The 16689-nt window shown below is 45.3% G+C and overlaps 1 protein-coding gene across 1 annotated transcript; it reads left to right on the top strand.

The window, feature by feature from the left end:
• Positions 1 to 1091: 1091 nt before the first annotated feature.
• LOC102798787 (gamma-aminobutyric acid type B receptor subunit 2-like) lies at positions 1092 to 15478 on the top strand. The gene is made up of 19 exons (XM_087847885.1): positions 1092 to 1343; positions 2409 to 2546; positions 2618 to 2788; positions 4113 to 4214; positions 4319 to 4384; positions 4545 to 4733; positions 5801 to 6043; positions 6164 to 6224; positions 6314 to 6394; positions 6570 to 6720; positions 6788 to 6920; positions 9292 to 9390; positions 9501 to 9623; positions 9850 to 9957; positions 10350 to 10577; positions 10787 to 10915; positions 13345 to 13426; positions 13516 to 13618; positions 15334 to 15478. The coding sequence occupies exons 1-19, from the start codon at positions 1092 to 1094 to the stop codon at positions 15476 to 15478; spliced, it is 2604 nt and encodes an 867-aa protein (XP_087704011.1).
• The last annotated feature ends 1211 nt before the right edge of the window (positions 15479 to 16689 follow it).

The raw sequence follows: 16689 nt of genomic DNA, 5'->3' as shown, positions 1-16689 counted from the left end.
CGTGTCAGACGAGAGCGTTCAGACACGTGAGGCTGGAGACGAGCCGCTCGATCGCTGCGTCTTTAACAACAGTTTCCTGCCACCTCTCACACACACACACACACACACACTGTGTAAGTGCTGAACCCACAAAATGTCAGTGCTCACATCAAACTCTCACAGGCAGCTGTTTTTATTGGACTTCATTACTTGGATTTCCAGAGAAACTGAGTTCAGTGCTTTGGATGTTTGATGGCAGCCCAGGTCGCACACATATTTTGTTCAGTGATCGAAACCTTACAAAACAGGTGATTTTAGGATTTTCAATAAGTGTTGCATCTGCAGGAAGTGAGAAAAACACAGCATGGGTTTCGACTCTGCACTAGACTTCCTGATCCGTCCTCCCCGAGGAGCTGCAGCCTCTGGTTTCCTTACTTGGGGGGAACTCCAGGCCTGAGGGCCGGCGTCCTGCAGGTTTTAGATGTGTCAGCTGGTTTAAACGGCTAAATGACCTCCTCAGCATGTCTTGAAGTTCTTCAGAGGTCTGACTAATCGTGTCATTCAGGTGTGTTGACCCAGGGTCAGATCTAAAACCTGCAGCACACCGGCCCTGGTAACTGTTGGTGTTTTATAAATAAAGGCACTGGAACTGAGGACCAAAGCCTGGAGTTCGACCAGCTGTCGTCTCCTTTACAGATTTACAAAATCTAAATCTTTAATCCAAAGCAGGAGCCGAACAGGTGGAGGCGTCGGCATAGTGACGAAACCGGGTCACATGAGGAGTACCAACATGCAGCTGAGGTGTGCAGGCTGACCAGGTAACTGAACAAAAGTGAAACTAAAGAGGGCGGGGACAGGAAGTGACACTGACCCGGGACCACAGAACCAAACAGGAAGTGGATTTCCTGAGTTCAGCATGCAGGCTTGAAGCTGTGTGTGTGTGTGTGTGTGTGTGTGTGTGTGTGTGAGCAGTCTGCTGGTGATCCTGGTGGCATCTTGTGTTGCTCTTGATCCTTTTATCTCTTCGGTCGGCCTCCTCAGGCTCTCAGCTGCTTACAGCACAAGAGGATTACTCAGAGTTTTCCTGCAGCCGTCTGCGGTCGGAGCGGGCAATGGGTCGGTTTGGACGGGTACAGGAGGGGTTGGGGTTGCTCCTGGTCTTCTGGCTGATGATGGGGCTGGAGCCGGCTCAGGGTCAGCACCCTCTGCCCGTGCTGTGGCTGATGCCGGTCAGCTCCAGGTCGGGCGGGGAGAATCTGACAGCAGACGTGGCTCCGGCTGTAAGACTGGCTCTGCAGGACCTAAAGAAACAACCGCCACCGCTGGGGAACTACGAGATCCAGCTCCAGCGGCTGGACTCACAGGTGGGTCTCAGACCTGGTGATTCGCCGCCTCTATGGGGGCAAAACTCTGTTCTGTAAACTGCTTTAGCTTCTTGAAACCAGACGAGATGATTGAGCAACAGCACGTGCTCATCAGGCTCCTGCTCTCTGGTCCTTTTTAAACTTTTATGGGACAATAATTTAAAAAAGCGTGTTTTAGACCAGGAACGTGTTACTGAGCTCAGAGCTCATAAACGTCTACATAATTAGATGAGTCGCCATCTGCTGGTCATATAAAGAAAGTTAAAGTTAAAAGAAGTTCAGCGTTAGCTTCAATCAGAAGCTGTGCCCTCGTTTATTTACAGTTTATAGTTCATGGTGCATTCAGGGACCCCTGGGAAACAGGAATATCTGCAAAGGCTATTAAATATGGGCAATTTTCTAATTGATCTTTTTTCCCGTGTTGGAACAAATACGTCTGTTATTATTCTCTTTTTCTTTCACTGCAGAATTTCACACTGCAAAGCAAAACAAATCAATAAATAAATACATCAAAAATAGATCAGTAGCAGCTGATTTTACTCGTATCTCTGAAACTATCAAACATGCACGTTTTTCAGATGTGGACTCTAAAGCGACCACATGCATGTAATGAACAAACAACAAAAAGATCTGAACGTAAAAGGAAACGTTATCCAAAAAGTTTCTTGATGCGTCATCCAGGTGAGGAATTCTGTTCATCTGGACGTTTTCAGTGATGTTATTGAAGCCATTCCCCAACTATCTGCGAGCGCTGCTCGTGACCTTTGACCCGTGGTCATGAAAATGTGCATATTAATGATAAAGGAACTGACCTCACAGGAGAACCTGCGGTCAGCTGAGACTGAAGAACTTGTGATGATGAAGAGTTTCTCGCGCTGAAGACGTCCACATGAACAGAATCGACTTCTAAAAATATTTCAGGCCCATTTTTTGAAGCCTACACCTGGCACAGGTGGTGCTGCAAAGCTGAACGATGTTTCCGTTGAACCTCTGAGGCTGCTCCATGTTCTCGCAGCTGAAACATGCATGAACTCCGTGTCACGTCTATTCTCACCTGTCTTCCAGTGCGACCCTGCTGAAGCGCTCAAAGCCCTGTTTGATGCCGTGTGGGTGGGGCCAAAGTTCCTGCTGCTGTTTGGAGGGGTGTGTCCACCTGTAACGGCGCTCATCGCTCGCGCTCTTCCGGCGCTCGGCCTGGTGCAGGTGCTGACCTCAGCCTCACAGTGGTGACGTAATGCAGCAGTGTATGTGACAGGTAACTTCTGCTTTCCCAGGTGTCTTTTGCGCCCTCGGCTCCCGGCCTGTCCAACAGGAAGTTGTACAGAAACCTGTTCAGCACGGTGCCGTCAGACCGAGCGCTGAACCAGGCCACCGTGAAGCTGCTGCAGCGCTACAAGTGGACCAGAGTCGGCGTGGTCACACAGGAAGGACCCAGACTCTCTGAGGTGAACGTGGGGCGTAGCTTCAGCCTTAAGCATGCACTCTTTCTAATGCCCAGCAGGGGGCGCGTTTACTGGAGAACATGAAACTACTGTGCACCTGATCTCTGAACTCACTGAACATCTTTCTGATTTGTGGTGTGTTGGCTCCATCTTTTGGTCCCACTGAAACAAATTTCAAACTTCATTTGTGGTGTGTTGGCTCTCTCTAGTGGTATGTCGGGGTGGTACGGCCTGTCTACCCGTATTTGCATTACCGCAATGACGACAATATCAACAGCGCGCACAGCGTCGCTGCTTTCAGGAACCATTGGAATTTTTAAGGTTGCGCGAACCATTGAATAGTTACGGTAACCGCAAGGGTGTATGCTTGGTGGAAAACTCCATATCCCACAATTCATAGCACGCCTCTACCGACTCAAACAATGGCGGCCACCACTTCGTTTAATATATTGCTTTTATTACTGTTTCTAGGTCACAAAATAAACTTTTAAGATATTTTCAGGTGAGAATGTAGGTGTGTAAACGTCAAATATCTGCTCGTTTTGTCAAAACATCCCATATTAGCAACTTACGATATTGCTGCTAGCGCGGCTAAGTAGCTAGCGTGGCTAGCGTCTCTTCGCTAAAAAGCACCCGGGCTGCTGGTTCTCCTGAGAGTCAGGAGGGCTGGAATTAATGCGGCGTTGCATTCTGGTTACCTTTACCGTGAGAGCATGCCGCGTCCTCCGGCCTCTCACCTCGAACACTTAGGATCTCAATGATGAAAACAGCTGAACCTTCAGAAACAGGCTGTTGGTAACCAGGGGCTGACGTCACAATGTCCATCTTTTATATACAGTCTATAGTGGTCTCTGAAATAATGAAGATTTTCATGAAACTCTGATATCGTGGAATTAACCAACATCATCAGTGCCTCTCATATTTATTTCATTTCTCTGAATCGTAGCTGCACTAAAATCTAAAAACAGGAGCCAGGAGAGCACGATGAGGAGGAGGGGGTGGATAATAAAACAGTTTTAGTCATTTTTTAAAGAAAGAAATTCTTTGTTTTCAGATTCACGTGTGAGTTCTTTGTCTCTTCTGCCTTTTATGTTGTTTCTTATTTTCAATGTGGGTCAAACTAACCGGCCGATTTAAGTTGAAGTTATCTGAACTCTGATGAAACCTTTAAGGCTTAAAATGAACTTGCAGTTTTTTCACTTATGAAGTTCTCACAGTACAATAAAGGAGAGGGACGGGTCTGTGAACGTTGGGGAATAACAGCTGCGGTGCGTCGAGCTTCGTGATGAAGCAGCTGTGAGACGTCTGACTACTTTTATTTGTGCAGATGAAGAAGGATCTGATCAGACAGCTGCTGAGAGCCGGCGTTCACGTCGCCGTCACAGAAAGCCTCTCTGGAGACGTCTGCGGCCGCCTGAAGAAACTGAAGGTACAGGCGTCCCTTTACTTTTGCTCACTTCAGTCTCTTAGTGCCGTCAAAGCAGCTGAGCCTCATCCCAAACTCAAGGATTATTACTCGCTCTTATTTTGAAGGATGAGGACGTTCGCATCATCATCGCACAGCTGGAAGACGAGTCTGTGTCTGAGGTGTTCTGCTGTGTAAGTACGCTACAGAGCCAAAAGTATGTGGACACACTTTAAGGGCTTTTAATCTTCCAGGTTTTCTGCAATAACATTTCTGGCTTTTCCAGATTTTTGCCTGTGATGGACACGAACCTGACCTGGTGGAGAATAAGAGCCTGTTTTCTTGTTTCCTCAGGCGTACAGGCTGAACCTGTTTGGAGCTCGGTACCAGTGGATCGTAGCTGGCGGAGGAGCAGCTGGGTGGAGGCTGGGGTGGAAGTTTTCTGGCTGTACGGCCAACAGCCTCCTGGTGGCGGCAGACGGGGCCATCCGGCTGCAGGTCCGAGAGCTCGGCAACACCAACACGCCGGGAGTCTCTGGACGGGTCAGAAACCGTTTGCACTGAAACAAACATGCAACAGTCAGGCTTGCAGAGCCGCAGGCAGCGGCTTTAGGCCAGTCAGACAAAAGATGGCGCCACTGATGCTTTGTTGGCTGTTGGAGCGAGAAATGATTACGCTGGGATACGAGGGAGGAGCTGTTTAGCAAACTGAACCTACAGGCTGTGAGGGTTTCATCTACAAATGAAGCCAAAAACATGGGAGTCAAATTTATGGGCACTGACTCACTCAAAGTCGGCCTTGAGTGGTCATTAGTGGAACTGCAGGTCACAGCTTCAGGTTCCTCACAGCTGGATGGAGAGCTAGCCTGAAATAATAGTGATAATAATGAAAATATAATAACTTTTATTTAGATATAGCACTCTTCACAGGAGAAGAACCAAACTGCTTTAATCAAAGGACAACTTTTGATCATCCTTAGAATAAAGCAGTAGAGGTGGGAATCACCACACATCCCTCGATACGATATTATTGCAATTTTTAAAAATATTTTGCGATATTCAGATTCTGTACATAAAGATAAACTTTATCAATATTCATTTTCTCTAATATCAAAGTCTCACACTCAGTCTTTCTCTCATTTCAGTTTGATTGTTGACAAACTGAACGGTTTGTATTACAGTCTAGTCCAACTTAACTGAATCAACCATCTGGTACAATTATAGCTATTCTGAACTATGCAGTTTATGAAAACTATGCAGCCCCTTCAGCAACTGAAGAATTTGAAAGTAAATGAAAACAAAATATAATTTTACATTAAATAAAAAAGTTTTAAACTTCATTAAAATAAAACATGTCTTAAATTAAAATAAGTAAACTGTCATGTTTATTAAACACATTTGGACAGTGAAGGAATGTCAGGATTCTTGCTCAGAAAAAGGATCAACATGCTCTGAAGTCAGAGCACAAAAACCTTTTTGTAACAAAGTATCGATTTCTGCTGTCCCTGTATCCATACATTATTAGCAAACAAAATATCACCATGCTACACAGTATCCATTTTTCCCCACCCCTATAAAGCAGGTCCTTTAATGGTGGCCTTGTCCTGCAGACTCCTCAGGACAACCAGGACTCCTATCTCAGGCAGCTGATCCAGGAGGGGTCAGAGGTCAGCTCGCTGCACTCCTTCGCCTATGATGCCATTTGGGTCGTTGCCAAAGCTCTGAGCCAGGCGACAGAGGCGGCAAAACAGAGAGAGAAATACAGCCCTCGGAGGAACGTGACGGTCAGCGGGGAGGAGGTGGCGAGGATGTTGCTGGAGGCCGTGAGAAGCACGCGGTTCGAAGGAGTCACGGTGAGCAGACACACAGTAACGAGCGTCACTGAGAGCACGTGGTCGTAGACGTCCAGCTGAAAGGCTTGAAGACCAACCTTTTCCCGGTGTGCGCCTCACCGTGAACGTTTGTGCTTCCAGGGTCCGGTTTTCTTTCGGAACGGGGAGAGGATGACGTCGATCGAGCTGCTCCAGTTTCAAGGTGCCAAAGATCCCAAAGTTCATTTTAAATAAACAACGATTTTATTTCACCGTCAGTCGATGATGAATCCATGATGTGTGTGTGCTCAGTCAGCAGTGGCGTCCTGGTGGGGGAGTTCAACACCAGCACCCAACAACTCCGCCTGATGCACCACCTGCTCAGGTTCAAAGGTCAGAAACTAAACATACATTTTATTTTGAAAGGCATCAAAACTGGAAGAGATACAGAGTTAAAATGTAAACCGTTTGTTTTTGCTGTAAAGCTGCGGTGAATTGATAAAGCCGACCTGCTGCTCGGTGACGATGAAGCAAAGGTAAACACTGATCAGATGTGCTGATGCTGCAGGTCCAGGACCAGCTAAAGACCAGCCTGCTGTCCTCCTGCAGCACCGTCACATCAGCCTCCTCCTGTACATCGTCATATCATCAGCTGCTGGTGCGACCATCATCATCGCTCTGATCGTCCTCTTCTTCGTCATCGTCAGCCGCAAACACCGGTACGACGTCTGTAAGTTCACCGACACGTTACAGCAAACTGAGAAACTGAGCGCCCTCTGCCCGCAGGCGGCTCGGCTCGGGCGGTGCATCCCAGGACGAGCTGCTCCTGCTGGGCGTCCTGCTCTCCTCCTCCTCGGTGCTGTTCTCCGGCCTGGACGAAGCCTCGCTGTCGGACTGGATGTTTGGGCTTCTTTGTTCTGTGAGTCTCACACGGCGAACTGAAAACACGCAGCTGTGTCCCAGAAACAGCACGAGGCTGGAAAAATCGAGTATTTGTGGTTTGGAGTTTTCACCAGAGAGTTTAACTCGATCACGAGGACATGCAGAGCAGGTTTTCACTCAGGGGGATGCAAAAAGGATTAAAGTATGTTGTGATGTGTGAAAGGTGCTCCTTGAAATATTTAATAATCATAATAAATTATGAAAATTCCTCCTTAATATCTGTCTATCCATCCCAGCAGGCACACCCTGAACTAGTGATGTTCGATTCGTGAACGAATCGTTCAATACTCGAGAATCACTTTACTGACTCGTGAATCATGATTCACAAGCCCAACTGACTTACTGACTCATCCCTGTTTCTGTTAGCAAACTAATTCCATTAGTAGAAATATATCTAGCTTATAATTAAAATTGTGGGGGGAAAAAAACAGCCAGTTTCTTAACAAAAATATTTCTGCTCTGAACTGGAAGAAAAAGCCCTGAGTAGAAGCTCACATCAAGAAAATAGCTCCTCGGTTCACAGTAGCATCTCTCTGCTAACATGCTAACAGCACATTTGAGCTACTCACCCCCTCCCTCCTGGCTCACAGCTTCTTCTTCTTCTTGGTTGGCAACCAATGTTAAGGCGCATTACCGCCCCCTGGCTCACAGCTCAGTGGACATTTAGATGAGAAAATATATATTTAACACATTTAAGGAAAATACTAATAAAATACAAATAAACAAAATAAATGTTTATTAAGCAATTTTGATAGGAAATTGCTTAATTTTAGAAATGTTTTTGCTCTTTCTCTATAAAATAGTTGTTTTCTTTTAGAATCATTCATCTTAGCAGTAGGATTTACATGAAAAGAGAAACAAATTAAGTTTGAGTGAAAATGTACATTTTTTGCACTTTCTGGTCGACTGACTCAGTGAATCAAATGACTCAAAAAAAAAAAAAACGATTCACTTTGGTGACTCATTAAAACTCGATTCAGTAAAAAGAATCAAATTTACCATCACTACCCTGAACTGGTCGCCAGTGTCGCACACAGAGACACAACCTCACATTCACACCTTAAACTGTTGGAGGATGGGGGCGTACCCGGCCTCACTCCTGCCTCTGCTGGATGTTAGATGAACTGCAGTTTATGATTGCTGCAGGTTTCCCTAACTCAGTGGTTCCCAAACTTTTTTTGCTGGGCCCCCCTTGTTTTACAAGAAAAATGTTCGCGCCCCCCTCGCGTGCACGCGCGCACGCACGCACGAACACATCCTCCAACCACACACACCCATATTTTGCTCCATTGCGGTTTATTTCACACCTCAAACATTTAGTAAACAATTAAGCAAATACAAGTAATCTGCAATAAATTACAGGTAGTAAGAAAATAAACTACTAACTCTTTTACACTACGTCTGCACCTACACGGGTATTTTTGAACACGCAGCTGTTTCGTCCACGTAAACGGCGTTTCAAGATTTTTTTAAAACTCCTTTTTTGCGTTTATGTGTGGACGAGGAATATAGAGTTCTTCACGCAACGTCAAAGGTATGTGCCTTTTTTCACGTCAAGCTGTGGCCACGTTATTGTTTACATGAGATGAATTGCAGAATGGCAGATAGAGACAAAATACTGTTAATCTGACTGTCTGCAGGTTTTACACACAGTTACTGTCCCTCCATTTACAAAGGCAGAGGCGTCACGCTGTGATTATTTTACATGTAGTTGTTTTTTTTCCTGTGTAATAATATTCAACATTGCTATCAATACATTTTTCAAAAAATCCGTCTGCAAAATGGGTTCAAAAACATAAACAGCTGTTGGATGCTGTTTGTCCGTGATTTGAACCGGGGGAACAAATCATGGCAGGATCAGCCTGATATTATTTGTATCCCACTGTAACTTTACTGTATAAAGAGCAAACATCTCCAAAATGTCAGGAGTAGTTAGTCATTACAACAAGTGTTTGTGAACTACAAATCAAGAATGTGGGATCCTGTTTGTCCGTGATTTAAACAGCCCAGCGCTGCTCCCAACGAAGGGAAAACCAGTTCTGCAGGGAGACCTACCTTGGCACTTGTGCAGGTGAAATCAAAGGGAAGATTTGCTTCACCATATTTTCTAGTCTTTGGCTTAGAATGAAGTTGGTTGAAACATATTCAGCGATGCTTCATCTCCTGCTTTGCGTTTGTGTGGGCGCCCGTGCTAACAGTGTCCAAGCGTTGTTTTGGGGTTTTTTTTCCCTTTTCATGCCGCGCCCCCCCTGCAATGGCTCTGCGCCCCCCCTAGGGGGCGGGCCCCACACTTTGGGAACGTCTGCCCTAACTGATGATAAAATGATATTCTGGTCCCGGCCCTGCAGGTCCGTCTGTGGACTCTCGCCGTGGGGCACACTGTGGGCTTCGCTGCGCTCTTCACTGCAACGTGGAGCGTCTACTCGGTGTGCAGCATCAATCAGAAGGTAAATCAGCTGCAGTCGGCTCGTTCACTCCTGTGAACCTCAGACTATAAAACTATAACTGTGAAATCCCTGAAGTCTTGTTTCTGATTGTTTCTCTGTACGTCCCCCAGCAGAGCCGAGCGCCGTCAGCAGGCTGCGTCATGTTCTGGTTATTCCTGGTGGACGCGCTTGTTTTAACCTCCTGGCAAATCCTGGACCCCCTCAGATGGGAGGTGCTTCAGCACAACACAGAGGTCTTTAAATGCAAATATTTATTGTAACACAGCAAAGGGGCTGATGGGAAATGCAGCCTGAGCTTTCATCACCACTATTGTTTATCAGTCAGTGATTTACTGAAAATTAAAAAATATATTTACTGTTTTACTGCTTTGAGAAATCCATCCATATGCAGCCACACTGCTGCAGACCCCTGCTGTAGATGTTTGTGTCTGACGTAAACCAGCTGTTCTGGTCTTTCAGGGCGGCGCTGCTGAGGACGTCATCATCCGGCCGTACTCTGAACGCTGCAGCAGTGCTAACATGGAGCTGTGGCTCACGGTGGTCTATGGATACAAAGCACCTCTGCTGGTCAGTTCTTATCAAATATCTGATGTTACGCTGCAGTTTAGGCCAAGTTGCAATCTTTAAGAACTATTATTATTTTTATTTTTTAAAATGCATCACAGTGTCAAGCTCAGCCGGTCCCAGCAGGTCAGCTGATCCCCGCCAACATCAGCAGCTGGATGAGCTGAAACCCCCCATCAGTGATTGTGTTTGTTTGTTTGTTTTTTGATGTTTCAGAACAAAAATAACAAAGATGTCGCTCTAATATCAGTGATGTTGAAACCTTAAAACTGTTCATCATCAGCTGATCCAAGTTTAAGTCCAAGACTGAGAGCTGCAGGATCAGAGCATCAGCAGCTCATCAGGAGGGTCGCTGGATTTCTGCGCTTTGATAAAACCTGATGTTTTGTCTTCAGCTTCTCGGATGTTTCGTGGCCCTGAACATCTGGACCGCAGAGGTCAGCGAGCCGGCGGGCAGCGGCAAAAACCTGGCGCTGAGCACGTTTGCCCTGACGGCGTTCAGCGTGTCAGGAGTGTCGGGATCGCTGCTGCTGTCCCACAATCCTCCAGTTCAGTTCTGTGTGAGCAGCATCCTCATCCTCTGCTGCGACCTCTTCATCCTGAGCGGGTGGTTTGGACCGAAGGTCAGCATCACGCCGCGTATTTTCATCCTTTCATTTAGAGTCAAACGCAAACCCGCTGAGGGTAAAAGACTCACGATCGAGCTGTCCGCAGTTTAGGTCACACCAACAGATGCACAACATCTGGCAGGACAGATGCAGACACCACTGTTTTCGTGGCTCCTCCTTCATCACACATGAAGAATGATGACGGACCTTTTGTCTACTTGCAGATTGTGTTGGTGTGCTGGAGCGGCGGCGGCGGCCTGCAGCAGGCGTCCGGGCTGCAGGGCGATGCTGCACAGGAAGAGGAAGATCAGCTGAGCAGGTTGAATCAGCAGCTCAGGAGTGAAAGTGCACAGGTGAAGCGTTACACCAGCCTTTGAACAGTCAGCCGCAGCGAGACAATAGAAGCACGACACAGAAGGAACAGTTTTATAAGTGACGCCTGTTTTTCCTTCCTTCAAATGAAATTTGATGAAGTTTGAAGATTTGGCGAGCTTTTTCTCCACTTCCACTTAGATCAGGCAGTTTTTGTCGTTTTGCATCTGTACACAATCAAAACTATCAAACTTCTACCACACATAGATTTTAAATCTAATAATGAAGACGTGAGTGAAGTGCAGGCTTCCACAGTCACTGAGAGTTAAACTTTATTGGACCAATGAGCAGCTTCACTTTGATCCTGTTATTTCAGGGAAATGAAGCAGATAAAATCACTGATGTTTATTCAAAGTGTTGAATTAGTATTTTATCGCTTTCACACACAAACATCACAAAAAGTAACCAAGAGCACTTTGAAAGAGGCGGGCGTGTCATTGTCAGAGTTTACAAGCAGGAAACAGCTTCATAAAGTTCACAGCAAGCTGCAAACCGCTGGTTACACGATGGCGGAGGCAGCGTGATGATACGGGCATGTATGGCTGCCTGGAGCCAGGTCACTGCTGATTACTGCTGATAGAAGCAGTGGGATGAACTCTGCTCACATTCACACAGAGCTTCACAGTGCACGTGGATAACGAGCAAAGCAAACTGCACAAAGCAACCCAAGAGTTTCTCAAGGCATGAAATGGGGTTTTCTTCCATATACAAGTCATCCAGATGTTCTTCGTGCAGCAGAGTTATTAAATACAAAAATGAAGGCAGAGACACACAAACCAGCTGAAGGTGCTGCAGGAAAGACCTGCAGTGTCCTCTGAAAACAGAGATCGGTGTAAGAAAATGTCTCTGATTACTAAACAGTTCATGCAAAGTTTTTTTTTTAATTCCTTAAATTAAAGTTGAACATCTGGACTTTGATCTGTTCTTTAAAACTCACTGTGGTGGAGTAGAGAGGCGGAGCTGTACCAAATTATAGGCTTAAGTGTGTTTAACTACTTAAATGGAACTTCACTGAGACAGACGCTGTCTGCTCTTCATTAAATATTTGTTGGATTTTAACGTTTTTGTCATGAATCAGACAAAAACACCCTTTTTAACTGAGTAGTCCAGAATCAGTCGAATCCACAGTAATCTGTCATACAAAGTCAAGGAAAAAACAATATTTGAGAATCTACTGTTGGGTTGAGTTAGGATCGTAAGGAGACAGGCAGTGGTAACTCAACTTAAAGGAAAAACCCTCCACTCAGAATGAGACACTGACAACAACTTAAAGGGAGAAAAGTGATTTGACTGTATTCAACCTTTAAATGGTCCAAAACATAGACATGAACAAAACATTTAAATCATCTCAAACATGTAATCTTCAACAATGTCCAATATATCACTTAAAGTGTCCATAAATGTTTTAGGTAGGCTGTCCATTTCAGTTCAGTGCACTTAGTATTCAGTGTTCTTAGTAAGTGTTCAAGTTATTTGGATCGTCTTTAGTCACAGTTTTGCTTTTTGATGCATCAGTTTTTTTGTTAAGTGGAATCAGATCTGACCCAAAAAGGAAAAAGTAACAACATAAAGCGTCCTGAGATCTTAGAAAAAACGTTAATCCGGAAAAAAATTGCAAATCGTTGCATCCTACCACCCTCCAAGGGAACAGGTGGCCTTCAGAGTGAGAGCGTCCTTTCTAGGCACCTCCAGTGGCATCCAGTCCTTAGACGGCACCGCTCGGTCCTTGCAGCAGATTTCTACCATATAAAAAAACAGCCTGCACACAACGTGCAGTGCAATCACTCCACTTGTAAAATAAAACATGTGTTTCTCTAGTGTTATCCCCTTTTCCCCTCACACATCTATACAGTTCTTATTGGCCAATAACAATTTATCAACAACAAAAATACATTTCACTGCAAATCATGAAGCATGAAAAGTGTCTCTGTGGTGTTAGCTAAACGTCACATGTAAGCGCATTAGCCCAGGGAGCACATGTGGGTACGCTAGCATACTTTCCACAGGCTAACACAGCTAAGCAATCGTTAGCAGGTTCTGAGACAAATATCACATTTCCAACAACCATAGTATCCTGACTGGTTTTATACTCAGACTGTGAATCACACTTAAACCGGACTGTGAGACTCACCAGGATATTCTTCAAAGAACATTAATTCCGTAGCGCAACACGTCACAGGACTGAATCTCCACACAGCTTTGCGCATCTAGCTCCGCGCAGGCGGATGCAGTGAAAGAAAGTCACCACGCACGCGCTATGGTGCATTCACGGTACATGGGAAAACTCAGCACTTAACAAAACAGTAACACTTCAAATTAGAATAAAAATAGAATACAGTTGGCAATAAAATAACCATGGGTTACATTTTATTCCCAGATGTGGCTTTTTATGTGTGTGGTTTGTTTGCAGCTGGATGTGGAAATAGAAATTATCAGAATGGAGCTTTCTGAGACATCTGGGATGTTTCAGCGTCTGATGAGAGACAAACACGGTAATCATCACTCGCTCTGAGAGTTAAACATGTGTACTCTGTCTGTGTGTGATTCCTGATAAGTAGATAAAAGCTTTTTTCCCGTGAAGCAGCCGAAATCGGATCAGTGACTCATGAAGCTCAGATCTGTGCGAAAAACAGAAACAGCGAGAGCGAAGCTTCAACCCTGAAAGACATCAACTCACCTGAACAGTGAGTCCAACACACAAAACATCTGAGGGAAACATAGCAAACATGTTCTTGCTCATGTGTCTGTAAAGTCAAACGTGTATCGATAATTACACTGACATTATCTGGAAGTCCCACAGGATCTTGGCTCACTGAGCACGCCGTCGGTTGGGGCTATCTTCCTGATTGTGTTGTCTCATCCTGTGGCACTGACACTTACTGCCTCCATGTCCTTCTTTTCACTTAGTGTACAGCCTCAGGGTGCTGGCTTTAGGGTGAAACCCTCCATGCATGGTGAGGAGCTTCCTTGTTTTGATGTTAGTGGCGTCTGTTTCAGGACCTGCCTGACCCTCTGCAGGAACTTGGTAGTTGCAGCTTTCCTAGCGACCTCTTCATGGTTCCCATCTACCTGTGGGATGCCCAGGTACTTGTAGCTGTCCTCTATGTCTATGGGATTGCACTTCTGGAAGTTCTGACTACCTTCCCTCGCTTTGTTACCATCCGACTACACTTCTCCAGCCCGAACGACATCCCGATGTCATTGCTGTATATCCTGGTGGTGTGGATCAGTGAATCGATGTCTCGTTCACTCTTGGCATACAGCTTGATGTCATCCATGAACAGGAGGTGTCTGACAACTGCTCCACTCCATAGTCGGTATCCGTAGCCAGTCTTGTTAATGATCTCACTGAGGGGGTTCAGGCCTATGCAGAACAGCAGTGGGGACAGAGCATCTCCTTGGTAGATCCCACACTTGATGGTGACTTGTGCTATGGGCTTGACGTTGGCCTCTAGTGTTGTTCGCCACATCCCCATTGAGTTCCTGATGAAGGCTCTCAGGGTCCTGTTGATCTTGTACAGGTCTTGGCATTAGGCAGTGTGGAGCATCGAGTCATAGGGCTTCTTGAAGTCAAACCAAGGCAGTGCACAGGTTGGTCAGTCTGTTCAGGGAGGTTGCCATGCTCTGCTCTTAGATCCACTAAGGCCTGTGTCCTTCACCCATATGCTATTCCAGTATTGCTCCGTCTCCAGCCTTGGTGGTGCTGTTCTCATACTGGTCGCCTGCCACTGAGAGTACACCTTGGACGGGTCTGTGGAGAACCGCTGGTTTATTCTCCTGCTTTCGATCTCTGGCGCACCTCTTTAGCCAAAGCTGTGAGTCTTTGCTTGGCAGTTTCCAAGGCCTCAGGTATGGACTGCTTGCTGTACTTCTTAGGTGTCCTTTTCTTCATCACACCTTTCTGCAGCTCTGATAGCAGACGAAATTGCTCCGTTCTACCTTGATCCTGGCCTCTAGTTTCCTTCTCGATGCTACTCCTTGTGCCTGTTCATCAAGCATCTCTGTGAACACTGGCTCCCCCTTGCTGTAGGATTTGTGTTGTACCTTATCGACCTCTACCTGTGACAGCATTTACATCTTGCCGATGTTGGTACACCGAGTTACCAGATGTTTCGCCGGCAGTCTGCATGTTGGGTATCAAATATTCCAGAGATCCCCTTCATGTAACCCCTTCTGCTGGGGTTACTTAGTAGCATTCCCACAGCGCCCAGTCCTGAAGATTAACATATTTCTGTGAATACTGACATTTTTCAAATTTCAGTGCAGTTTTCTTGCATAAATATAAACTTAAGCCAATCAGTGTCCTTAATAAATGTATTTAACAGAAAAATGACACATTAGAGTGAATATTTGAAGTGGAAGTTTTACTGCTTCTCTTCCTGTCTGTGATTTCTGTCAGCATGCGGCGCCGTCTGTCTGTCCAGCTGCCCATCCTCCATCATTCCTACCTGCCCGCGATCGGCGGCATCAGCTCCAGCAGCTCCAGCCTGTTCGGCAGCCAGGAAGTCTTTGTCGATCAGCACAATAACTCGCTGTACACCTGATGGCAGGAAGCTGCAACTTTCACCTCCTTGGGAAAGAAATATGGAACATTTTGCTGCGCTTACACAAATCAGCCAGAACATTCAAATCACCTGCAAATATTTTAACCTCGGTGTTTGAGGTGTGTTGGGGAGGCTGCTGCCATCTGGGAGTGCCACGACCACCGCACTGTGAACCCAAACGCTCAAAATACTTAAATAAATTAAGTAATGTAAACTTGATTTTTAAAAAACATTTATACTCAGTTCATTTTACATTTTGTTCAATTTAAGTTTAATTTAACTTATTATTTTTAAACAAGTTCAACTATTTTGCATATTAAGCACCTGCTACTTAAAAGTTAATTTTACTGATTTATTTAAATGATATGGCAGTCATGTTTGGAAGGTTTCCTGAGGTCAGTTTGACCCCAAACATAAAGACATTAGAAGAGTTTGATATAACAGCTTGACTGATTCTGAGAGGACACGATGGAATAAAAGTAAAATGGTCGTTTTTGTTTCATTGCTTTGTTGTTTTTGTGGTTGTTTTTATTTCCTCTTTCAAACATTACATAAACATTTTAAACATTTAAGAAACAATTTGATTTAAAAATAATGAATTTGAATGAGTTTGTTGGGCATTTAAAAAATGTGAGTGAGTGTTTTATTTACATTTAAAATGTTTTCAAATTTTCTTTTCTTCTAATAAAGACTTCACTAGTGACGTAATTTCCTGTCAGATATGAAGCTCCGCCCACTCTTCTGCAGTTGATAATTTTGAAATGTGAGTGGGCGGGATTGAAGAGTCATCTGGAAACACCAGCACTAGTGATGGGAATTCTGGGCGGTTTTAGGGAGCCGGCTCTTTCAGCTCACAACCGGCTCAAGTTCAAGTTCAAGTTCAACTTTTATTCGCCACATGCAGTGGCAGGTTGCCCTGCAGTGGAATGAACCCGCCCCCCGACCTTACACACACGACACAGACATCACATGGGGATACAAGTCAGAGAACGGTTGCATTACAGAAAAACCACTGAAATGTACACTACAATGGGAAAGTACAAGAGGAAAAAAAGAGACTTCTGCTCATGCTGGGCTACAGGAGGACAGCATGAGAACAGGAAACAAAAAAACTCCTCTGCACAGAAAGCACATAAATGTCCACAGTACAACATTATAGAGCACGTGACCAGCAACAGGGTTGGGTAGGGGATGAGGAGTAATCCTACGCA

The sequence above is a fragment of the Neolamprologus brichardi genome, chromosome 11, assembly GCF_056152115.1.
Source record: "Neolamprologus brichardi isolate AB-2024 chromosome 11, ASM5615211v1, whole genome shotgun sequence".
Lineage (NCBI taxonomy): Eukaryota > Metazoa > Chordata > Actinopteri > Cichliformes > Cichlidae > Neolamprologus > Neolamprologus brichardi.
The sequence above is the reverse complement of the archived record's forward strand: the minus strand, read 5'-3'. Positions and strand labels throughout refer to the sequence as shown.

Bases quoted from the DNA above. Each gene is read 5' to 3' on its own strand.
- LOC102798787 (XM_087847885.1), top strand. From the start codon at position 1,092: ATGGGTCGGTTTGGACGGGTACAGGAGGGGTTGGGGTTGCTCCTGGTC. The intron at 2,789-4,112 runs GTGAACGTGGGG...TTATTTGTGCAG, and splicing joins AAGGACCCAGACTCTCTGAG to ATGAAGAAGGATCTGATCAG. The intron at 4,215-4,318 runs GTACAGGCGTCC...CTTATTTTGAAG, and splicing joins GCCGCCTGAAGAAACTGAAG to GATGAGGACGTTCGCATCAT.